The sequence below is a fragment of the Polyodon spathula genome, chromosome 14 (genome assembly GCF_017654505.1).
Source record: "Polyodon spathula isolate WHYD16114869_AA chromosome 14, ASM1765450v1, whole genome shotgun sequence".
NCBI lineage: Eukaryota > Metazoa > Chordata > Actinopteri > Acipenseriformes > Polyodontidae > Polyodon > Polyodon spathula.
Genome location: NC_054547.1, coordinates 30,559,187 through 30,585,662, shown reverse-complemented (window position 1 = coordinate 30,585,662; position 26,476 = coordinate 30,559,187). Strand labels below are relative to the sequence as shown.

The 26,476-nt window shown below is 36.1% G+C and overlaps 2 protein-coding genes across 2 annotated transcripts in view; one reads left to right on the top strand and one right to left on the bottom strand.

The window, feature by feature from the left end:
* Positions 1–979: 979 nt before the first annotated feature.
* LOC121326548 (replication factor C subunit 4-like) lies at positions 980–9,533 on the bottom strand. The gene is made up of 11 exons (XM_041269884.1): positions 9,393–9,533; positions 8,971–9,095; positions 8,466–8,544; positions 4,594–4,673; positions 3,952–4,071; positions 3,510–3,653; positions 3,189–3,309; positions 2,715–2,840; positions 2,357–2,437; positions 1,721–1,837; positions 980–1,295 (listed from the first exon to the last, which is right to left on the bottom strand). Exons 2-11 carry the CDS (start codon positions 9,084–9,086, stop codon positions 1,200–1,202), a joined length of 1,080 nt encoding a protein of 359 aa, XP_041125818.1. The 5' UTR covers positions 9,087–9,095; positions 9,393–9,533; the 3' UTR covers positions 980–1,199.
* A 3,451-nt stretch (positions 9,534–12,984) lies between these two features.
* mcf2l2 (MCF.2 cell line derived transforming sequence-like 2) overlaps positions 12,985–26,476 on the top strand; it is a 73,033-nt gene continuing 59,541 nt past the window's right edge. The window contains exon 1 of the mRNA XM_041270741.1: positions 12,985–13,386. Within this exon, the coding sequence (XP_041126675.1) occupies positions 13,308–13,386 (79 nt within the window). The 5' untranslated portion in view covers positions 12,985–13,307. The remainder of the gene's footprint in view (positions 13,387–26,476) is intronic.

The following is a 26,476-nucleotide window of genomic DNA, read 5'->3' as shown; positions in this document are numbered from 1 at the left end:
CAAAAAAATGTGCATTGCATCTTCTATTGTGTACAGTGGTCGGTGATGTGTCTTGGCTGTTTAGATTAACTTGGATTTTGAGCGCAACCTACATGGGTGCTGTTAGTCTCCTACTGATATTTGCTTGATTCCAGAATTAGACTTTTTTTTTTTTTTTTTTTTTTTTATTATGGAATCTGCAAGTATGGATAGGATACATCAGTTATAGTACAGCATAGATTTTATTAAGCAAACATTTTGTGGTGCTTTGAGATATCAAAAGGTATAAATGCAGTTGGATGTTTTTGAAGGTCCTTTTTTTTTTAATATAGAAATTATGCATTTTAGTTAACCTCTTGTGTATTTCTTACATATAGCTTAAATAATTTACTTTGCATACATTAGTTGCCTTGGATTTTTCTTCTTATAATATATGTATCTACGCATCCCGGTGTATGGTTGCTGCTAATACATTCTATGTACTTGTAACTTGGGAATAGTTGCGAGTATTCAAAATCTTTTAGTCTTGGTATATTCAAATATCTTATTAATTCCCATCCCTACTGCAGGGGGGGTAGGGCTCCTGTTCAGGATGACTACAGATCTACAAACTGCTTAAAATGAATGCAGTAGTACAAAGTAAACTACTGCTTTTAATGTGGGTTTCACCTATACCTTTTAATATAAATCAAACTGCAGTGTTCTGTCAATTTCAATTTAATCTGATACTTCATCAAAAGCTTATCTTTTGTAAATCCATCACTCTCAATTGTTTATTTCTCAATGTTTTGAATACCTACCTTATTTTCTACTTAACGGAAATGCTAGTAACCGACTGGCTGCAGTGATGTTTTAGTTTCTCGTACGTGTATCACACTGTTGATGTCTGTTTTAAAATGATACATTTTATGCTATACACAATAGTTCCGTATGTAGTGTACAACTTGGCAGCAATGGGAAGTGCTAACTACTTTTTAGCACAAAAATTTTTTTTAAAGCAATATTTTAAGTCGTGTCTCCTTAATAATACATACTTTATTAACAGATCTAACATACAAAATACAAGTTGAAAGTGACACTTCTAAACAAATGCATTCCTTTGCAATCCACTCACTGAGTGTGAGGTGATTTATTCAGTTTTATGGATTGTGCACCAAAATCAACCCTCAAACAAAGGGAGGACTTGCAAAGTTAAATACAAAAAACTGCCACATCTGCTCTCAGTTGTTCTGGGTAACCTGCTGCATAATTACAGAACAAAGACTAATCATCTGCAAGTACTCATCTGCTCCATCCATCAAGCATTTATCTACTTCCTGCAAACAAGAAAAGAATTAGACCAAGCACCCTTCAAAGCCAGTATATTTCATTTTAAATGTGAATTCTCCATACAGCCCATATTTAAACAAATACTCCAGGTAGCAAACTAAACAGAGAAGTCACTACTGACCAAGCAATACCTTGATTAACAATAATATACAATGGTTAAAATACATTATGTTGCACAGTAATATTTGAACACACATTAGTAGATTACTGGTGGTCAGCAGGATGACTTCACAAGTTTAAAACGCTGAAGTTCCATTGGCTGTAAAGAGCAGCTAAACTATTGGGTCAAGTGGCGTTTATTACCGACCTGCCACAGTATGTAGTGGCATCATTTGTTATAATGAGCTATTCTACCAAACGGTACTTCACATGAACACAAGAAGCTGCATTTCATAATTTACAGAAAACCTACCGCCAATTTTTCCGTGACTGCCGACTTCTGCTTGTCATTCAGGTCCTCTTTCTCAATTACAGTGTCGTGGAGCTGGTTGATAATTTGTGAAGCAGCAAACCCCTCATTTATCATGTTCTGCACAGAAGGAGAACCAATTCATTTGTCTTCCTCAAATATTTGCAGTAACAGTTCATGAGTACCAGCAGATTATAGAGCATGCTGTATATTGGATTCTGATGCAGTTCAGTACATAAACTTTAAATTGGTCATTCAGTAATACCACTGTACTTAGTCTTAACTTTTACTGAGTACAGATCAAAACCATCTAATCCAATATCATGCAAGTAAATAAAACTGCTGCAAGTGTTTAATTTGGCACCATCATTTACGCATACCAAGTCACTTTCCACTAAACCACCTGTATAGCCTGCAACTGTGCTGATCATAGCTACCACAATGTAGTCGTTAATTAAAGATCTAAAAGATCAAGAAATACAGTAGCTTACCAAAAAAAGAAAAAGCAGTGATTTTGTGTTAGCTGCATGAGCAACCACTTAGATGTTTATGTTTTCCTTTCAAACTTCTCATAAAATACCGTAACATTAATTAATTGCTTTTTCGCTGGTACTCAAAATATTAAACAATGTTTCTTACACTGACAACGACTTCAAGTTTTTCAAATGAGCTGCTGTAGCATGCTTGTATGAGGCTGTCAATCATCTCATTGGAAACAACCTAGAATAAACAGGATTATTTTATTAAAGCAAACAAATACAAGACACACAGAGGTAAAACATATACAATAATTTGGCTGCAGCCATTACACATTTACCATTCTAATGTTCTTGCCATGTGAAGTGGTATTCAGTGTTAATAACCACACAGACAGGACACGGCAAAAAAGTATCTTTCTTCAGCCTACCAGAGTACTAAACAAATACCATTAGGTGAAATCTGGGTCTAATAGCCATAGGAAAAAACAGATATTAAACTTATTTTTTCCCCCACTCACCCCCGCTATTTCAGTAATAACTTGCTCAGTTATTTCCTTGCCCCCAGTGAGTCGGGCTGCACTTTGTAGGTAAGTGATAGCCTTTCGGAGGTCCCCTTCAGACACTTTAACCAGGGCTGTAATTCCCTATAAGAAAAAAACAAGTCATCCCTTTAACTCTAAGAGGCTCACTTACAAATATGTTGCACATAAAGTGCATCTTCATTAGAATGAATTTGTAGTTGCAACAGTATGTTGCTATTTTAAAAAATTCTAAAATCAACCATTTATATACCTATGCATAACAACATTCTTATCCACAAGACACATGGCAAGCATATTGTATTATAAATCTTCAATACTACAAAACTTTGCTTTCAATAAATAAATACAACATTTAAAAAAAATCTTTATCCACTATACTATCTGACAACAAATTTGGCATCAGTAAGTTATTTCGGCTGTGCGTAAATCCATCGTGTCAGACTGATGTACCTCTTTCGTGTATTTCACATCTTCCTTTTCACAAATCTCCAGTACTCTTTTCTCCTGTATTTCATCTGCTAAAGGTTTAAAGCGGAACTTGGAGCATCGAGATGTTAAAGGCTCTATTATCCTAAAAGGAAAAGCAACAAGAATAGCACCCTCAATACAAGGCGATTTCAAGCCATTTAACCACATTTATAATGCAAATATTCTTTTAAAGTCATCCATACCTGTGAAAATGCACACATTCAGCCCATATATTATAAAGGTACTGCAATTATCACTGCTGATCTTTCCCGTTTTCCTGCACACATCTGGAAGAACACTGACCTGCTCACGTAGTTACAGATGAGACAGAAGCGTGTTGTTTTAGACTCCTTCTCCATGGTGCGTCTGAGAGCAGCCTGGGCAGGATTGGTCATGGAGTCAGCTTCGTCCAGGATGATGATTTTAAACGGAGGGCACGGTTTACCACTTTGGGGTGAAAAATAAATAAATAAATAAAAATCGATGACAGATAATGGAATTCAATTTTAGAGCAAGACAGAACATCATTGTGTGACTGCACATTTCTGAAGGTCAGCTAAAACTCAGGATATTAGAAGAAAATAATGTATTAAGGGCAAACATTTCCATTTTATTTCTAGATAGAAATGAACGAGAAAGGGAAATTGAAATGGAAAACAAAACTACAGAATATCTTTTTGGCCTAAAATGATCTTTTAGTGACACAGCTGAAAACACAAAGCTACTGACCAAAGTACCCACTTACTCTGAACGGCTCCCAGCAACTGTTAACTGTGCAAACGTTTTTATTTTGTTTCGCACCACCTGGATGCCACGTTCGTCTGAAGCATTTAACTCGAGGACCCTCTGTCGAAACAGTTCCGGTCTGCAGGAAAATCATTACATTATAACAGACTCAATGCAGCATGACAAAAGATCGATCACATTTCCAACATTCCACTTTAAGAACGTTTTTATTGATCTGTTTTGATTTGTAGTTATCCTCCCTTCCATAGCCAAGACTGATGAGTTGATTTATTCAGTAAGACCTTTTAGTTAGTTGTTTTCTAGGAAAAAAACAAACTTGTCCCGAAATAATTACTCTCTGTATTAGAATGAACATAACTGGTAACAGAGTTCCCCATTTTTCATGAGTAATAATTTAAACATAAAAAATCAAAGCACTCTAGCACCGTAACCTTTTTACTTGCTGTGCGAATGCATTTTTTTAAATCATTAAAAACGTAAGCAGACTAGCAGTTAGCAAGCTCTCTTTATGAGGGGCGAGAGATTAGTCTCTTGGAGACACATCAAGAATGTTGTGAAGTCAGCAGATTGCCCCCGTCCTGGCTCTGCACTGAAACAAAATCAGGACGCAGCAGGCCAGAGCTCCTGCAAGTTATCTTACCCGTACAGCTCTCTGGATGCAGCTAAAATTGTGGAGGTCTTCCCAGTCCCTGGAGGGCCATAGAACAGGAGATTGGGAAGCTGTAGTAAACAAGAAAGAAACAAAAGAAAATGATACAGCTCTAGGTTTGGTATACACGGCAAGATGTCTCATTAGGCATAACCTGTGAAAACCTTATTCTGTGAACTGGGCTTTCCAGAAGATTTTTTAAAATTATATGCAAAATAGATGCTGTCGTGCTAAGATATCTAATGAGGTTTTTAGGTTTAAGCAGTAGTTGTACAGTCAGTGTTAGCTACAGATCATGTCCAAGAGACAAATCGTACGAGACTGAATCAGCCCCAGATATGCGCTAGTAATTATATAATTTCACAAAAAGAAAAGTATAAATACATACGTTCGCATAAATCATTTTGTACGAGCACAAAGTTGTCCTTTACTAGTTTTTTAACAATGGTGCAAACTACTTTTCAGCAGAAGGAGTCTAGCCAGGAAACAGTAACCCATGAGTAGCAATATCAATTACATCTGGATCTACTCTTTACATCTGTTTTTATCACATTTGAAAAACAAGTTATTTCACTTCAATAATTTCCATAATATGGTGTTGTTAGACAACTACGTCATGTTTGAAAAATCACAAGAAAAACATTTTGGTTCATGTTGGAAAAATAACTTAAGAGTGGACCAAGAAAAGAAAATGTTTTTTTTTTTTTGGTGGTGGTGGGGATTCTACCACTTTATGACAACTAAATGTAGAAGAAACTAAAATAAGCTGCTTTTTTTTTTTTCACTTGAAAATCATTTTAAAAATCCTATGTTGAAACAAATTAGCAGACACCAATCTGACTGAATACTTTAGATTTCACACAAAAGTGGCCTTGTGATTTTCCCCATTCAATTGAATCATTTCTGAGGTTTACTGGCATGGTAAAACCAAATCATTTTTTTGTTCAGGTAGTACATTCTCCTTGCATCTGCACAGAAACAGCTACAGTACATAAATATGTTACACAACTAAAAACTAACCCAAGGCAAATGTTATAAGTACAGCACTTGTACCAAAAGTTAATAAACTTTCTCTACTCCAGTTTAAATACACAGGACCATGACAAACCTGCTGCTGTAAGCACCATGCCAGGTATTCCTACTGGTATCGGTTTACAGCTGAACGAGTGCTCAGTAAAGCAAGGTTCACATTAATGTCTGGGGAACAGTTGTGATTATTTATAGCAAACCAGAAACTCAGTCAGAGCAGTGAAAGTTATATTAATTAATTATATTATGTTTTCTTGTAGACAGACCTGTTATAATTAAGGCTTCTGATTTTCTGTGCTTTACCCCGACTTTTCTACTCTCTTAAGAATTCAAGTTGATACCTGCTAAGCCATTCGTGTATCTCAGCCACAACCTGATGCACCACCTGATACTTTCCACTTAGGCTTTCTCATGAGAAGTCAGAATAAGGCGATCCTTTGCCAACATACGTGAACAAACATTCAAAAACCGGTAACACTTTAAAGTAAGTGTCTGTAATTCCAATGTAACTAACACATGATTTCCTACCGATTTCAAATGAAATTTCTATTGAATTCCAAAGTCACAAGTATGAGTTCATGAGATAGGGTCATTCCATGCCAACTCAACCAGTGTTGTTGCCCATCCATCTCAAATTTTCCTAGAAAAAATTTCCCCTTCAACAGTGACCCTGCAAAGGTCAATCTAAAGTAAGAAAAATCACTCTGGGTGCAATTTGGATGCTACCGTCATGTGTAGCACCTTGTTCTACTCGTACTGAATAGGGATTTTCAGAAAAAAATACTAGGAGCACCATACTCATTTCTGGAAAATTGCAAGACAAGGGGTAACCGACGAGTTTCATTAGAACTTCAGCCCAACCCTTTTCCCTGTAGAGAATGTGGGTCCTAAAATGTAAGTATTGCTGTAAGAACCTTAGGAACCAGTCTTCCAAATTCTGTGAAAAACTTTTAGTTTCAAACTACCAAAACCTTACTTAGTTAGTTGGATTTTAAAAACCAAACATGTTTTTTAATATAAGTTGTGGTGCCTACCTTGGGGGATAATTGATTGAGATTGACTGATGAACCATTTGTGAAAAAGCCATTTGCTGCATTCTCATTAGCCAATCAGTCAATTTCAGGCACAACTGAAAGTCTTTTGTTTGGGAGGTCTTCAATGACAGAGACAGGTGTATTTAAACGGTGCTGTAAACAGGGACTTTTTTTTTTTTTTTTTAAGAAAAACCATGAATTTAGTTTATAAAACCCAACTAAGAAAGGTCTTGGTAGTTTAAAATGTGTCATTGTAACAAAGATGTCCCAAGTCCCATGCAAGTTCATAACCCCTCAGCTCCAAGCTAGTGCCAGTGGAAGTACATACTGTTACTTTTTCCTCTAGATCAATCCTCCGAGAAATTGAAGAAATAGCCAGTTTGGATAGAACTGTGGCACTTTAGCCTCGCCAAAGTGGCCATAAGCAATGCTTGAATGCATGACATGCAACTTCAAAAATCTGCCAAAAACCCTAAATCCCCAGATACCATAATATTTTGCTTTACGCTTGTAGATCTCATCAACATCTATCCAAACATATCTTTGGGTGATTTATTGGAGTTCCCCCACGCAAGTTATTATGGCCTAAACTTGGTGCAAATAACAACAATTCAAATTTCAAGGGGGTTTAATGACCAGTGGTGGGACTTGAAACCAAATGTTTTTCACAGAATTTGGAAGACTGGTACCTAAGGTTCTTACAGCAATACTTACATTTTAGGACCCACCGAAGTTCGAATAAAACTCGTCAGTTACCCCTCGTCTTGCCAGAAGTGAGTAGGTTGCTCCTAGCATTCTTTCTGACAAGCCCTATTCATTATGAGTAGAATGAGGTGCTACACATAATGGTAGCATCTAAATTGCACCTAAGGTGATTTTTCACAGGTCGAAGGGGACATTTAAAAAAAAAAAAAAAAAAGGCTATCATTTCTGAACAGCATGTCAGAGAACCCCCAGGTGAATTTTTCTAGGAAAATCTGAGACAGACTGGCAACGAAATGTCCCTTTTCTGGTTGAGTTGGCGTGAAATGATCCCATACTTTTCATGACTTCATTACATTTCTCTTAATACACATGACATAATCATGAACAGACACTTCCCAAAAAATATATATTAAAATCCAAGTTAAACAATATCCGGCTTCCTGTGCAGTTTAGCACAGCCATTAAAGTTATATATCAAAGATAAATATACTACTCTAAGGGACAAATATAACACCAGGAATGGATGCTGTCAACATTAAGAATGCACAGTTTAATAACAACAGAATAGTTTACTACAGACTTGAGTGCAGGATCAAGAGAGTGAGGAGCTCATATTTTGCCAACAACATAATGGTTGGCTATATTTCAATGCATAAGAATACTTAAAATCAGGAACAAGTGACTCAGCCTTATGTCTGCAGATGGGGAATCTTGTGACTTAATAAAAAATAGACTTGTTTTAGGCAAAGTGAGGACGAAGCACAGATTTGATATTACACTGCTGGATAATTCAATGTTAGTCCACACTGACAGTACATTGTAACAGGTCAATATTTCCTGTATAAAGGCCCTTCACAAAATTTGCTGTTTTCAATATTTAACATACTGATGTGTCAGATAGCAAAATAAAGAGGGAGCACTGTGTTTGTAAGATCTTCAATTAAAACGTTATAAAGCTTAATTTAATAAAAGCAAATATTTAAATCACAGTATTGACACAGAACATAAATTGCCAGATTGATATTAATGGTATTTTAGCATACATGAATCATTACCAAGTACAGTAGTTTTCATCGACTCAAAAATTCTACTCACATCAGCTCCCTCTAGTGACCGCTTCAGTACTGCAACTACCTCTTCCTGGAAAGCCACTTCATCAACACATTTTGGTCGACTGCACAAAGACAAAAGTGTTAATATGTATTTAGTTATTTATATAAACACTCCCAGTGGTGCAAGTGCATGTCATCTCAAACCGGAGCTCAGGGCAGCATTATGTTACAATACACTTGTTAACAAACACAGTCAGTTTGTCTCAGGACTTACCAAGTACAGTACTTAAACTGAGGACTTCACATGTAGAAAGACTTTCGGAGTCTATTTAAACTCTATCTACCTCTAGTATAACTACAGCATGACATGTGGAACTTTGGCACCCCTATAGGGTAGAATAAGCCATGTATATTTACAATACTGTAAAGCCCTCCTAATAACAATGCATAGACAAAGCTGAAGATGGGTATTCAGTTGGCCTTTTGACAGGCAGCTGACAATAAGCATGGTTCGGTGCCCAGGAGCCCTACACACACACATCACTTACTATTTTTCAACCCATGGGACTGGTTTTTGCTTCCTGTTTTCTCCACTCGCTCCAGCAGTGGCTTTGTCTTTCTGGGGTTTGGTGCTGGTGCTTGTTCCCTTTAAAAACGCTTGCATGTTTCACCCCTAAGTAAATAAATAAATAAATAAATAAAACTCAAACACCACCACCACATAATTTTGGGAAACAAGACCCGTGATGAAAATTTGCTAAACTGACATTGCGATACCAAAACTTTTATGCGTCAAAAACAATCATTACACAGAAAGAGAACTGAAACTCTAACAGTTCACCTGCCACCGGACACTAAACTGAAAAGCTTATTCTGTGACTCCTCAGTGTCACAGTGCAGAAACACGCAAAAGCAATCGTGCCGCAATTGTTAAAAAATATTCACTTGCTGCTCACTTATGCTGCCTTACCTGTATGTTGTTCTGTCCTGGTCTTATGCACACAAACGTTTAATTCTGTAATTTTAAAATCAGATGCTTCTACGTCAGTTTAATAATAAACGGAACCGTACTGAGATGCATAATTTCCCGCCAGACTCCAATTACATTACAGTGACACCCCTTCCCTTCAATTCTTTGCACTTCCGGAGCCTCAGTCAGATCATGTGAAAAGTGATGACGTTGATAGTACACTGTCAACAGTGTTGAGTTCAGGCAAAAATATTAGTACCTTCAGGGCGTGCAAGTGAATTCAGAATAATTTAATGGAACTTTATAATAGCTGATGCTTCCAAATATTTATTTGTCAAGTGCCAAAATGTTGCACAAAGAATAAACGCGCTTTCTTTTAGTAGACGTTGCCACTTATACTGTATTATCGCCAATATAAGCGCATTGCCTTTACTTTTGTGCGCCTTAAGACGCAAGATTAGTGCTGATGCTTAAGCTCATGGAAAAATGTCATACAGAAACAGCCAGCTAAATAATTATAAAATGATTACAGTAAAGAAAAGTTTGTATTTATTTATTATTTCTTTTACAGATATGTATTTTTGTATGCACATGTTCAACTGGCATATCATAACGAGATCCAGTGAAAGGTTGCTCTATTTTTGCACCATTGATATTGTTTCAGGAGAGCAAAAGTTTAGTTATCGGAAGCAATGGCAGATTAATTTGTGACGCTTCACACAGCACTGCAATATGACTGCAGTACACGTGGTAGTATTTAAGGCATGTGTAAACCTATTGCATTAATACACAACGTTTCTGTGTCCGACATACATTTCATAGTAGTAATTAATGACAAGGGAGGAGGAGCTATGAGTATGTAAACGTGTTTATTTTACACATTTTAGTTTTGTAGCCTTTGATTAAAATAATCATATTACAAAATACAGTACTTGAACTATACAGTAGCATCTGTTCTAGTGTCACAGTTTTTCTGTCACACGTGGAATGCAACAATGGATCCCAATCACGCGATTTATAAGTTAACGAGAAGGGTAAAACACTTCATCTCAGCAGAACTAGTAATGAGAAATATATTTTATTTACTTCGTTTTGAGAATGCAACATTATCATTATACTTCAGCTTGTGAGCAGTTTTTTTTTTCTGCTCATAATTACAGTAGGCTAATCCTTGAGTTAAATCCTGCATATAGAATTTAAAACTGGTTTACAGTAAATTCCTCCAAGTAATTAAACACGCGGGGCATGTCCAGGATTGCGTCGAATCAGATCTTTACATCCCTTCCCTTGTTTCCTGGGCTGTATACTGTACCAGTTTTCTATTTTCTGTAAAACAGCATACAGGATACCTTAGCAGCAGCTTCAGATGTATTTACGTATCAAATTTGCAAAAAAAAAAAAAATCATTGGGTTCAAGACACCATGCCATTTTACACGGATATTTCTTGCATAATGGGAATTTTGAAACGCACCTGGATACAGTTAACACACGTCGACTGGAGAAATGTAAGTATGCCTATAAAATGCACTATTGTATGTCATCCAGGTTTTAAACTGTGTGCTTTCTCATAGTCAACTGAAAACAGTAGGACAATGGAGACGCAGATAAAGTACAATTAAAATCCCAGGGCCTGACCCATTCTCATTACTGAGCAAATGGATACAGGTGTTTGTTGTTTTGCTGAATTGCTCATTCGGTTTAATGAATTCATTCTGAAATGTTCTTCTTGATGTAGATTTCCACACCAACAAATCGATACTCGTTAGTAAATAGAACTACATCCTCTACTTTATAACTATCTGTCAGGCTGTTTCTGACCCAAATATTTGTCATCAATGTGAACTCTTTTAAGACCAGACTTTTTGTCATAGTATTCCAATGTTTTTTTCTTCTTCTGAATGATATAAATTATACAAGTATGTTAGCTAGCTTCTCGGAACCTCCAAAAACATGATTAAGAATGTTTAGACCAAGTTTCATCACTGTGAAAAATGGTGCTGGTTAGTGATTGGGCATTTGGTGTATGTTTTACCTTACTCACCACTTGCTTAACAAATGATTTGGACAGCCTGATAGACAGCAGAATGGCATATTGGGATGTGTTCTTCATTTTATTATTATTTGTTTATTTATCCAAGGGGACTTACAGAGACTGGGTGTGTGAACTATGCATCAGCTGCAGAGTCACTTACAACGGCTCACCTGAAAAGACGGAGCAAAAGGAGGTTAAGTGACTTGCTCAGGGTCACACAAGAAGTGAGCCGGGATTTGAACCGGGGAGCTCCTGGTTACAAGCCCTTTTCTTTAACAACTGTACCACACAAAATTTTACTTCTGCAATGGTTACTAAGAAGACTTATACGATATGAAAGCAAGGTGACTCATTTTGTAACAACTATCATCAAATATATGTATGCACTGCTTTATAGTTTCCAAAAGACAGGAAAGTTTTAAGAAAAAAATCAGACTTGTATCATGTCAGTCAGTGTATCAACTATCTTAAAACAATAAAAGATTCTTTCCAGTTATCAAATCTGAGCTAAATATTTGACAGTTGCTTAAGGTATTAATTGATCAGATTAATTATATTTGAATTGACAAATAGAATTGATACATTGTAAGTTTTTTTTTTCTTTTTTATCAAGCTATTGGTCTAGACAGTACAGTGTTCATTGATTTTATCATGAATGACGAGACGACAGTAAAACCACACATTAGCATTGACACTTAAACCAGGCATATCTGTGATAACAGCTTGTAGTTTTATGTTCTTCACACCATTTGTGTATATTTCCTCTGTTTTCAGAGTACCAGCTGGGGACCGAACAGACTCTCCGAGGCTAGACTGCACTGATTCCCTTTGTCACTCTGACAGGCAGTCCCCAGAGTTAAACCAGCCAAAGAGAGCAGCTGTGGTCCAGATCTTTCGTTGCTAAGGTACATGCCACTGTCCCTCGGGGGATGTTGAGTTGTTGGTCTTTAAAGCAATGTAAATACAGTATTTCAGCTCGTCTCTCTGATTGGTTCTACAGCACTGTACTGCCAGAAATGAGTAATATAATGTATAGAGGTTACTCTTATTTAGAAAATAGTTATCCAAGATAATTAAAACAACATGGCTAGTTAATAAACAGATATTGTAAGTTGGAAATGCAAACAACTGAAGCTAACAGATAAAGAAATATGACATAGTATTGATTTGGAGTTTATTGTTATTGTGTTATTATTGTTTGCATGAATATTATCATGTAAAATGATATAAAGGAGATAGCATGTAAACAAGATAAATGGCAACGCTTATAAGAGCATAATTGCTTTACAGTGTATCATTCTTCTGTTGTTTAACCATGTATTGCATAGAAAGAAGGAGGGACAATTGAATAGTGAAAGCAATTGCTATAATATTTTTAAATAGGGGAAAGCATAAAATAAGCACCAATTACATCTTTGGGGAATAACTGGTGAATTGAACAGGCTCTCAATTCAGCTGGGGCCAGCTGCTTCAATTGTAGAGCCCCCACAGAAAGCCAGCTCCAGTCCCTGAAGTCCAGTTCAGGTTTTTTTTTTTTTTTAAGACACCACACCACCCACTGTCTCCCTTGAGGCAGGTAGCTGCATTCTGATTTGCTTCATCATGTCTGACTCAGCCCTAATAATAAATAGGCAGCCCTACACCGGTTTGAAACAGGAATCTTAGCAGCATCTTTCACAAGGTGTTAATGTGAGCATCAAACACTGTACCTAAACCTTTATGCTTAACAGCAAACTGCAAAACAGCACCTGCCAAGGCAGGCGTTTTTTTTTGCACCTTTATCATTTGGAATACATTGCTACTGGGAGTGGCTTTTGCTTTGTGTGTAAAGGAGGCCTCCACAGGAGCAGCTGCAGAGCTTGGATGTTGAGGTTCATCTGAAATGCTTTTCTGGCTGAGAGAGGAAGAAATGTCTCTTCAAGAGCTCAACCAACGATTGCACTGTGTGATCACTCATGTTGGTAAGAATGTTTTATTTTCTCGGTATCAGAGGATTAGGTACTGTAGTGTTATTGAGAGCTGAGATAGAATTGATCCTTCCAGCTTGTCTCCTTGCGTTACCAGGAAAGAATTTAGAAGAGTGCATATAGCCTTGTTGCTTCTTTTTTTAAAAATAATAACACTGTGTGTTAATATAATGTATATATATATATATATATATATATATATATATATACTATATATATATATATAATATATATATATATATATATATAATATCTATATATATCTATATCTATATATATAGATATCTATATATATATTATATATATATATATATATATATATATCTATAATATATATATATTATCTATATATATATATATATATAATATATATATATCTTCAGTGAATAGCTAAATTTTAAAGTATCTTCTAGCCATATATATAAATGAGAGAAAGAGAGGGACCCATTTTCCAATTACTTAAGAGCCTGTCCTTTTAGAGCACAGTTCCTTTCTTCATGTCATCTATTTACAGTATTCAGATACAACAATAAATTTACATATCTATTATATAAATCTATTATAATTTTCAATCATTACATGCCTTATTAATATACTGAATATAAACACATGATTAAAGGTGTAGTTATATTTCATAAGAAGGCTGTTACCTTGAAATCTAGTTTGAAATGTCAGCATTTCAGTTTTGCTTTCTGTGCTATAACAGAGCTTAAAGGTGTTATGTATACCCTCCTACTGTAGCAGCTTGCCTTTAAGTAGTCTATTAAGTGACCTGGTTCCACAAAGGTTTCCAGATGGGGAAAAGGTTTGCATTACCACAACTGAAACTTCAGTTGGGGAATGTAAACAAACTGGGGTGTCAGAAAAGTCTGCTAAGAAAGCTAAACTATGAAAGAAAAAGGTATATATTCTACTGCATTATCACATGGAGACTTGTTGAATTCCAGCTGTATCAGCTGTCTGATGGTTTTATTTTATTCTGTTGGTATAACAGTGTTCACCTCAGCTAACAATGTTTAAATGAGCATGCTTAATCAGTACCTGTATTTTTAACATATCTGGGATCTAAAATAACTCACTTTGGAAAATAATATGACTGTGGCAGAAGCAATCAAATTGTGTATTGAGAAATGGTGGTATATATATATATATATATATATATATATATATATATATATATATAGAGAGAGAGAGAGAGAGAGGAGAGAGAGAGAGAGAGAGAGAGAGAGAGAGAGAGAGAGAGGAGAGTGTACTTATCTACGGAGCATTTCTTTAAGACATGCCTTTGCTGTGTACGTTGGCTGTAATAATTTTGACAATCAAGCAGGATAACACAGTCAAACACTTGTTTAGAAATATATGGACACTTTGTAAAACAATCCTCTCATAGTACATTTTAAATTTGTCTGTATATTTCCATTGTTATCCTCACCAGGTTGCCACTCCCATTTTCAGTATGTCACCTCACACGTTTATATTTCTCTGTTCTCTAATTACCCGGCCTGTAACAAAGTTACCTATTTCAAAGCCCCTGAAGAAAGTGGGTTATTGTGCCACATTATGTTCAGTTTGTTCTCATGTGTAATGTTTATTCAGCCAAAGCACTGCCTCCACCCAGGAGAATAACATGTGCAAGTAGTTTCTATAGAAACGAAGATAGCCAATGGCTGTGCAATGTGTATGCATCAGGCCACAATGATTTTGAGCAAGGTTAATACACTTAGATAATATCTGTTACCTTTTAAGGTTACAATGTTAACCAATTATATATTTTCTATGAAATATTAGCCATGTAGGAATTATTTTCATTTAACAGGAATTGACCTAAAGTAAAGAGAGCCAACATTAAGATCATTAATACACCATAAAGAATACAGTATGTGTACATATTTTGAATACTGTAAATGTCATTTAAATACTGTGTTACTGTTTTGTTGTTTTTTCGTGAGGGCTTGTTTCTTGCTCCATAAAAACAGTTCAAATAGTTTTAATCATTTGTTTATGATAATCCTGGATTGCCAACATTAATATTAAAAACCAGCCTCTGCCCTGTTACACTTGCTTCATGTCATCCAAGGTTCAGTTTACTGTATGTATCATTAAAGAATTTGAGGACTTAATGCAGTGGTGAGCGTACCTTGTTTTACAGAGCTACAACTGCACAAACTTTGTTTTCATATGACTTACAATAAATGTGCAGCTTCAAAATAATCAGATTTTAGATGTCAAGTGATAAATTTAAAAGATCAGAGGTCTGCTTAAATATCGGCTTTCCTTACCTAGATAGCTAACTTTAATGAACTACAATAGCTGGAAATAGCTAAATCACGGAGCTGATATCCATTAATCAATGTTCATTTTAGAGAAACCTCCAAATACACGCCACCTTGAGCAGTAACTTGACGTAACTTGATATCAGCTTCAGTAACCTTTAGACTTTTACAGCCCACCAGGCAGATATAATTGATCAATTATTGCCTGCCTTTTTTTTTAATTGACTGAGTGACATGAAAACTAATAGATAAATAATAATTGTAGTAGCCATGGAAACCTCATTCTAATTACAATATGTACCATTTTTCCCAGTTTAGTAATTTCTTGAAAACAAATAATTATAGGAAAAATCTTTTATAGCAAAAGTTTTGCTTTTGTGGATGAGGAAAAAAAGAACTGTTCCAGTTCGTTCAAATTCCGAGGACTTCTCTTGTGCACAGCCTTCTGCAACTCGTACCAAAGATTCCCAATTGGATTTAGATCGGGACTTTGACTGGGCCATTCCAGAACCTTGATTTTATTCTTCTTTAACCATTCTGGTAGATTTTGATGTGTGTTTTGGATTGTTGTTGTGCTGGAACGCCCAGTTGCGCTTTAAACCAAGTTTTGTAGAGGGTTTTAGATGATTGGCCAATATCTTTTGGGATGCTGTGGAATCCATTTTACCATGTATTGGAACTAAATTTCCTGTGCCATTAGAGTAAAAACAGCCCCATAGAAGGCTATTACCACCTCCATGCATGCCTCACCAGACTTTCTCCAAATATAGACTATCAGCGTGACCAAATAGCTTGTTTTTTTATCACTTCAAAAACCTTTGACTAGAACTCATATTCATCATTCAAATGTTGTTTTGCAAAAATGACGTTTTCCTAAGAGTGGCTTTTTCCTTGGCCTGCAACCATTGAGACCTTCACCATGCAGTACCCGAAGCTTTCAACTGCCTCCATGATGGCTTCACATGGACCTGCATGGACTACTCAAACTGCATTTCCCATTATCCTCCTGCTCACATATGTAACTGAGATGGATTTACCAGTGAGCAGGAGGATGATGGGAAATGTAGATCTGAGAAATACATGAGAGCAGATTATTTAAGATTAATTTATATTTGGTTTTATAAAGTAATCCACAACTACTATATAAATATTATTCATTTATTTATTTACAAACATATAACTATTTGTCCTGTCCTTTATAACTAACAACTTGAAATTAGCTACTAAATTATTTGTATTAGGGGGGCACTTGTTCAAAGCAAGTCAAAAGCTAGTACATGTGCTAAAAAGCTTTAGTAAGTGAAAACCATAAAAAAAAAACCCCCCCAAAAAAAACATATGAATTATTCAAAGATACCCAGCGCAATAAAATAAAGTTTCAATAACAGTGGTCTTCCAAAAAACAGAATATACCGAATATACTAGTCACACTGATTGTTTACTTTGACGTACCTGGTGTTTCATTACATCCGTGAGTAAGTATTGTCATTACTTAATTAAGTGGTCCATTAACACCAAATATATACCAATTACCCAAATAAAAATAATTAAAACAATTGGCATTCCCATTGACTCGACTATTTACAGTCTTGAAGATAAATAATAGTACAGTTGACTGGGAAGTCGATGAAAAACAGCATGTGTCGAGGCTGCTCAGCTGCAGGCTGGAGGCAGGAGGATGGAGAGGTGAAATTATGAGACTTGTCAGCGTTGCTCCTTAATCATGTATTTGTATCATATTTAACCATGCTATACCATGTCTTTTTTTCACAGCTAAACCATTGCCACATCATGCTTAGTATAACTAATGCAAATGCTCAGAACCTGGTTATAGATTACATACCAACCAGTGATTGCTTTTTTAGGAGTTCCCATTAAGCAACCTTGGTCAGCAATGGCATCGTGGTTTAACAAATGTCTGGGTATGTTGACCAGAGACTGCAGATGGAAACTGACCTTTTAGAAATTACAAACAATTTAGTTTTTCTTTGTGAAATGAATGAATCTGATATATCTGCCTTTGCATTTATTTTCTATCTACATAAAAACAATTTATCTGTCTGGAATCCTTTATATGGTCCATTCTAACCGCTGTGTGTAGTGCAGATAACATTAAATTGTTGTTGCTTTTTTTTTTTTTTTTTTTTTTTAACAGAGGTTAGAGGTCAGGGTTGATCCTGTACAGTACTGGTCTGATTTCAAAACTTAGACAGAGTTACCCAGCTTTACTGTTACATTGATATTTGTTAATTGCGGAAACTTTAACAGTCTTGAAATACAGTAAAAAAAATAAGTAAATAAAAAATATGGCTTGCACATTTGTAGGTGTTCCATACAGGATGTTGAGGCCTAGCCTGTCATGCAAGGATTTGGGCTGACAAATGTGTCTTAGTTTTATTCTATTGTACACTGGAAACCTGACACACCATTTAACCCCAAGACAGACAGCCACGCTGGAAAACAGATGGCATTTATAATTGAAAGTTGTTGGAAAGAGCTAGTTAAAAGCTAATGAATGAAACCGAATCAAAACACGATTAGCTACACAGGGAACACATTTCCTGGTCTAATGCAAATCTAATTTAGCATTGCAAAACAATGAGGTTGCATGCATGTTTATCCTATAATAACAGCTGCAGATTACTGTTGGGAAATATGCTAAAATGCCCCCATTTTCTTCATTCTATATCTTTAATTAATGTGTTTTGTCATGGAGTTATAGTTGTCTAATTTATTTGGCCCTATTCACAAAACTTTAAAGACTATATAGTAAGGAGGGTTTTGTTATTGTCTTGTATTAAACATGCTTTAAGAAATGAAAATAAACTTATAAACTCTGTCTAAAAAAGGTTTTGTGAACTGAAAACATGGCTTAATTATTCAGAATGGGCTTTAAAAACAGCCCTTAATCAAACAGTCCTTAATGTTTTGTGACTGGGCCCCTTTTTATCAACAAGTTGGTTTAAACATTTCAAAACCTTTTTTATGTTACAAACAACAGGCTGTAAATTAGTCAAATTCATGGCTGACTGAGGGACTTTGGCATTTTCGAGATCTCAGTTGGTGAACGAACAAAATACTGTAAACACACGTCCGCATTTACCTGTTTATATAGAAATCCCACAGGACTTGCAAGGTGACCTGTTCATGAGTCATAAGCTACACAGGGAGTATAAGTACAGCAAAACATTATTACTGCAAACACTCGCCAAACTTTCCTTGCACTGGCACTTTAGATTTACTTTAGATGGTCTAGTACCCTGTTTATCAGGCAGGTTCGTTAAGTAGAAACAATATGGGGACATCTTGTTCAAACCTTCTCAGGAAACCTTTGAAGATAAGCTGCCACCCACTTGGTGAAGTTGAGGAGAGCGGTATATTTTATATTAATTACACTATTTGGAATAATAATGATTTTACAGTAGAAAGCAATCTTTATTAACTCATTAGACTCGGCAGAGGCTGGTAAATATTATATATGTCATGTTTTAATAATTTGCAATTATTTGAGCCTGTTCCAGCTGTTTTCTGCATAACAAACATCACCATTTGGAAATTGTTTGCAAGATTTTAATATCTGGTACAGACTTTATAGAGGATTAACAAAGGCTGTGGAATTTGAAATAAAATACATTGTGAAAGTCGTAATTACTTGGTGTACACCAAGCACTAGGCTCAGAAAATAGGACATTCATATAGACAACTTGTCAAGGTGGTCTTTAATATAAGTAAAACTAATTGTGTATCATTTATCTTTGTTAGGTGAAGTATTTGGTATTTTGTTTCTGGAATGTAAACATTTATAGAGTTGTCTTATACAGCTAACAATGCTAAATTGAAATGCAAAGACATTGTTTTTCAAACAGTACAGATGTTAGCTGCAGTGACCAATATCATTGCCACAAAGATCCACATTAGAATGCAGATTTCGTCTGAGGCGGTATCAGTGCAGCACTTGAGGTGATGTTGATCAGAGCTGAACTCATTTACACTGTATTTTTTTTCTCGTGTTGGAACTGCAGAAAGAAATCATCAATCACCGAAAAACGATTACACAAGCTGAAGTGTTATAGCACTTGCAGCGCTGGTTACATTTAAGATGGCTAATTTCAGATTGCGGACCTATCCCCAGGCTGTATATGCCAGAAACCCACAATATATTTTATTCTTACTAGTCATTGAGGTAATGTAGGGCTCCAAACAGCTAACTCCCCTTTGCCATGCACTCTCATGCTGGCTGTCTGCAACCAGTCCCAGTTTTATTGTGATCTGCCTCTGTTTAGTGACTGCCTATCCCACTGCACAACATTGGCACCCCTCTGCACCCACCTGCACAGGCTAAGCTGAAGTACATTCTGCCTGGAGGTCTGCAAATGCAGAAGTAACACTGAATATAATGTCAGTGCTATTCTCATATGATATAGTTCTGTGTATAATGCAGTTTGATGTCTAGCACATACTAGGGCTGGTTAGATTGCTATGCAAACGGCATCCCTGACATTCTGTAATGTATAAAAGCTCTGTTTCCAAGACTACTGTCAAATCGCTGATGTTTAAGGAGTCTCAAATGTGATGACTCCGTGGCCTATTCTGGAAAAAGGCTTGGGGCAATAGATCGGTCAGATATCCACCCAGAACTATTTATACACCTTGAAGACCTGTCACATTGAATCAGTAGACGCAGTCTGCCCATAGTGTCCATACAACCTATTGTGTTTTTCATTTTTTGCCAAAGCATTTAACTGTACTTGCTTTTCAGCACTTATGTATGACCAGCTGAATAATAGTGTATCTGTGTTTTTAATTATTAAAATATTTGGCCATCCTTTAATCTTATCCAGTTTTGTTATGTTTGCTGTACATTTCTTCACCGCATCTAATCAATGAACATTGTCTAGGGTTGTAATAAAGAGCCAATGTAATATTATGGGACACCTTGAGTACCAAGGCATACAAATCAATACTGATTACATACTTTATTACACAAAATGGATCCGCATGTTTATGATAAAACTAATAATTCTGTTGAGCTAGAAATTCATGGCAACAGTAATTGGGCAAATGTGTGTACTGTTTCACAAGTGAAGATGACCATTGAAGCATTGATGAGTAGTCTTGAAAATCCTCTTCAGACAGAAGGTGGTAATAGGATTATGCACTGACATGTGGTTTGTGTAGGGAGCATGTTTAGTCTCTGGAAAGATTAGCCAAAAAGTTTGCATTTTTCAATGACATCTGCTATATATTTTATAACCTTTTATGGTGTAATTTTTTGATGCATTGACTATATTAATATTTGATATAGCTGCTTCAATATTTTATACTCTGTAGTCAATCAAACATATTCTAATGACATAATAACCTTGAAGTCATTATAGCTTATATAGGTATGTCATTTAAAATGAAGAATTATTAATGTGTGCTGAAAATTCTATAGTACAATATTCAGTGGTAGTAGTCTAGTCGTCTAAATATTCTTAATATTCTGTAGAAAAGGATTTTCTTGTTGTTTACTTGGTGGTTATTAACCAGTAAGTGGATCATGCAGTTGCAAACAATTGAAACCCTTCATCAGAAAGATTTTAACAAATCATTTCACTTTTAAGACACTGGTGAGCCTTTGACTATGTCTTTCTAATTTGAACCAGAGGATATTTTAAAACTCTTCTTCGTTGCATCCATGAACTACATTAAGGCTGAATTGTGAATTGAAAGGGGCAATTCTACCCAGTGGATATAGTCCAGTGCAAAGAAAAAAATGAGAAAAAAATGTAATATGATATTGTCATTTACCAAAAGCATACCAAATGCACAGTACAGCATGTAATGTAAAGCCCCTCATTACTGATTTCTTGCTACTGCTGGAATACAGTCCGTTGCACTAGGAGTGAGAGGAAGTGGAAGCTGGGCCTTTCTTGTATTGTTTGGGGGGATTTGTAGGAAACAAAGAAATCTCCTGAAGCTGGCCAGCAGCTTTGACTCAAATCGTAAATATAAATACACGAGCACCTTGCTGCATCTTTAGCCTCATTTACTTATAACACCAGCACTAAATATCCTTGAACGCCATCCAGAAATGGGGTCTTTATTGTGTAAGTACCCTTTTTTTTTAAATAAATAAAGGTTTTTAAGCTTTAAATATTTGTTTTAAATAGAACATATATATGTTTTTATTTATTTATTTTGGAACTGTATTTCTCATTAGACAATCTATTGTATACAATACAAGTTTTTAGGCTTTTTTTATGAGATGAAGTGCAAAGTTTAGTTGACACCCTGTATTAGGTACAAGGATATGAAGTCAGTTCTTTGGGAGCTGGGGTGTGGACGGATGGTTTTAGCTGACGACTTTGATCCAGGAGATTTTACTTACTGATTTATAGTGTGACATTTGTCAGACACTTTCATGTGTCTCCTGGAACATTCCTATTGAAAACATACAGCCAGGTTAAAAAATCCTGACAAACAAGCTGTATCTGTTGCTGTTTGGAATATTCAATGTTTACGCTGGAGGAAAAAAAAAAAATCAAAATGGATTGATTGGTGAAGAATGGTCACATGGCATTCATTCTGTTCAGTCTGTTAGTCAACCAAAGATCTGGTGCACTTGTGAACTATCTAATTGAATCCTATTAGCAAGCAGGAGGCCTGCAGTCTGTGACGCTGTCACTCTGTGTTTCTTACTAGACAACGTGTTATCAGTCAGGAAGAGAAGGATTAGTTGTTTGAACTTCATTTACATAAAGAGTGTTTTCACTTCTGGACTGCATCATCCCAGTCTATTAAATCTCAACTGATTTAAACCTGAAAATTAGAAGAAAAAAACCATGGATACAGCATTAGCTTTGCAGAGTTTTCTTGCAGTAATTTATTATTATTATTTTTTTTTTTTTTGTTGAAATTTGACAACCACAGATTTCTTGAATCCAATTGGTTTGGAAATCAATCTTAATTTTTTTGCGGTGCTCAAAACCAGGCCAAATTGAGTTAGTGTCTAGCAGTACTCACCATCTTCTGTTGTATTGAATTATCTGATTGAATTAAGCGAGCTGTGCAGCAGACAACATTTATTATTACTGTTAAAAAATAATGAGGTATTATCACGATATACCAACAGAGTGGAAAACGAAGCATCTCAGGGATGCTACAGAAAGTGTACCAGCTCCAGCCCCTTCATATTCTATGAGAACCAAATAATACAGTTCCACCACTGGCAAGATGAGAGGTTTACATTTTATCTTGCAGTGTCAGATGTCTTAGATTTTAGATCAGATTTTAGTTTACTCTTAGAAAACATTGCAAAGCTGTAAGAAAAGGAAGGCATTGGGAGCAGGAGCTTAGTAATTGAATTACTGCAGCAGTGAGCTTTCTTAGTTTAAAAAATAAGCTTGGATAAACTGGACAGAGAATTATGCACTGGCAGCTCCAGGACATTGCAGGCTCGGGGAGCAAGTGTGGATGCTCAGAGATGCTATCAGAGTACGTAGACTATTGTTACAAAATGGACGGGAATTCACCAAAGTACCAGGCGGAGGCTGCTAGTTGTCCCGAGTGTGGGCACAGAGTGTTCCGAAACGGACCCTTCACTGTGGTGCGGATCTCTGAGGGGGAAATGGAGTCGTATCATCACTTCTTGGCAATGTGTTGGGATTTGGAAACTACGGCAAAATTAAGTATGCACTTTTTTTTTTTCCACTTCATGTGTGTAAATACTGTACTGTGCCAGAATGTCATGCTGTACCTACAGGTTATTAATGATGTGGCTGCATACTGTTTAACTTTGGTACAAGTCTGGCTGGATGAAAACAGGTACAGTATATAGCTGTCCCAATAGAGGGTCCTGTTGAGGAGGATGCTGAAGCTCAGGTGATGACCTAGGTCAGCAGGTGGCCTTTTTTCTAAATACATTTTGCATTTTTAGCAAAAGTATAGGCTTGAACTAGTTTGACGCAAATGGACTAAACATTTAAATTTATATGATATTGTCTATTATGTTTTACTTTATACTTTATCTTTTGAAATTCCCAGTTGAGCTGTTGGTTGTTTGTTTTTTATGTGATTTATTATAAGAAAGAGATCTGTGATATCAAAGCACAACACAGTCTCCCTGTGCACAATCAGCTAACCCTTTTGGGCACATACAGCAATGCAAGACTTTTATGTGAGTGCCCTTACAAGAATTTTCCATAGTAAAGGCATAGTGCAATAAAGCATAAAGAAGCAAGCCCAGAGAGGTAAGAGAAAGCATACTATAAAAAACATGGCAAACCATGTAAACTGTGTTAAATGCATATAGCCATGGGGAAACCTCACTGTTATTGTGCAGATTTAACACAATAACTTGTGAAAACATTTTTGACTTCTAGGGATTTTGACTTCTAAGGTCTAAAACATCTATTCGTTCCATTGGTAGCAACTCATTGCAGCCTATTAGATAGAACTTTTAAACAGTTCCCATCCCCTTTTCTTGTATGCGGATAGTAAACTTGATTCCTAGCTTGATTCCCAACTTAATCCATTTACAGTTTGTTAATTCCTTGATGTTTGGGTTGCTGTAAGCTTTTCCGTGACATTTAATTCCAGGGAAACCCCATTACAGTCACTGTGCTGCTGAGAATATCTTAAACCTCCTTTACACTCAAAACATACCTGCTGAATGTGATACAAAAGTAGTTTCAAAAGTCTTTATTGGTAGAGTGCTGAGTATTAGGTGTACAGCTGTTTAGTCTTGCTTACAAGTCTCATTCTCACTTCCTGTATCCCCTACCTAAAGATCAACCCACAATCAATTTAAAGGAACCCTAATCGTCCCCAACTAAGAATCCTTAGCACTGCTGCTAGGATACAGTGCAGCAGAGGCAAACATTTTCAGTTCAGTCACACTGTTCGTTTCTAGAAGGAAGACTTTACTGCTGAGCACTTTCTGCAGCCCCATTAAATGGAATGTTGTGTTTGTTCTTTTCACCAGTCCATGAGATGGTTGCTGGCACATAGCTTTGCTGTGATCAGCTGCTGTAGACTGCACAAATATAAGTCTCCAAGGGGAACAAGGTAACGCAGTCTCCTCTAATTGAACCTTCCTGTGAAAACTACTGGTTATGCCACTCAAGAAAAGTCTGAAATATATATATATATTCCCCTTCAAAATCAATATGTACCTGAATTATTTTGTAAGTGATGCAGGTAGTACTCAGAAATACGTGTCACCGTGGGTGTCCTAAACATATTGCTGCTGTCAGTTTTGTGTTAATATAACTTCTTAGCCCACGACTAAAAAAGCCTCATTATTATGAGTGTGTCAGCAGTATCTCCTGTCATCTGGAGGTAATGAAGGGAACTGCTTCAAAAGGCACCCCATAACAGTTAGATAGAGCAAGGTGAAGTTATAAGGTTGGAGATGGTGAGGCAGAGGGAGGAGACCAAATCAAACTCAAATAGGAGAAAGTTGTGTGCTTAGTTATGTTCGCTGATTGGTGCAAATTAGTTACCGGTAATGTAATGTTTGTAGGAGGCTCAACCAAACCTAAGTGAACCTAAGTTTCAAAAATTCATTAAATCACACCTGAAACCAATAACTAAATAAAAACACCATAGATTAATACTTAGTTTGTGTTCAGTTCCCCCTGCTCAAGGTGCATTACCTTTTTGTTGCAATAGACGTACAGCACACTGCGCACATAAAAAACTCCAGATATTTTGGGCTATACCATAATGAACTTTTGAACAGAATAAAGAATACAAAATTAAACAGGAGCCCTAAATACAATTGAATACGTTACAGTATGTCGCCATGGTAACTGCTTGGATTTGATTTACTGTTTGTCCTTTTGACATTCTATAGGAGAGTTGCATGGTGTCATACATAATTTTACACATGGACCATTAATTATGGTTGGAGAGCAGACTTATTCTGAAATATTAAATATAAAAAAAAATTATTATATTAGCACAGAAATAAATTGTAATTGTTTCCGACCATCTGAAATGTTTGGATTGTCTCAGTCTTATATTCAGCTATTCTCCTTTAGCAAAAACAAGTATCTGTACCATTTCCAATAGAACGATATACAGAAAGTCCTTTATAAAAATAAAATGATACTTAAGCTTTTTATCTTGCAGTGACTTCAGTGATTTTCCAGTAAACAACAATCCAATATTTCACCCAATCCAACATACTCCAGAGAAAGCTTCTGGATAGTTCTACAATAGAAGTTGGTATTAGCTGGTATTATTGGGGTGAATGGTAAAATACTTCTTCATTCATACATACATCATAGAGTAGAAGTGCAGAGGTTAAGTTCTGCACATGATATTAACTTTAAAGGAATATTAAGTAATGCAAGTTCACATATCCTTTCATGCAGAGCCAACAAGCAAGCCTTTGTCAGTGCCATTGCAAATCTGTGAAAAACTGGGAGCTGCACAATCTACCAATAATAGATTTCCTTCTTCACTCATGTTCTCTGCTAAGTCTGCTGGATCTTATTTACACAGAGCCATGAAAGATTATGTCAGCGAGCGGCGCAGTACAGCTGCAGGAGCTGTTAGACTGGAAAAAGTGACCAAAGAAATTACTTCCCACAAACATATACTTCTTGCCACAGCCTAGTCGCAGCTGTTGTGTTTAGGAAGCCCAAAGTGAAGTATGAAAATGGTAGCAAAGTCAAAACACAGCACAGCATTCGCTTTTTAAGTTTGTCTGAGTCTATCTGGAAGCTTTTCTTCACTTTCAAAATGATGAGACGAAACAGAGCACTTATAGGTAAGTGTTTTCGCAGGCTTCTGGAATTATGTGTGTGTTTGAATATATG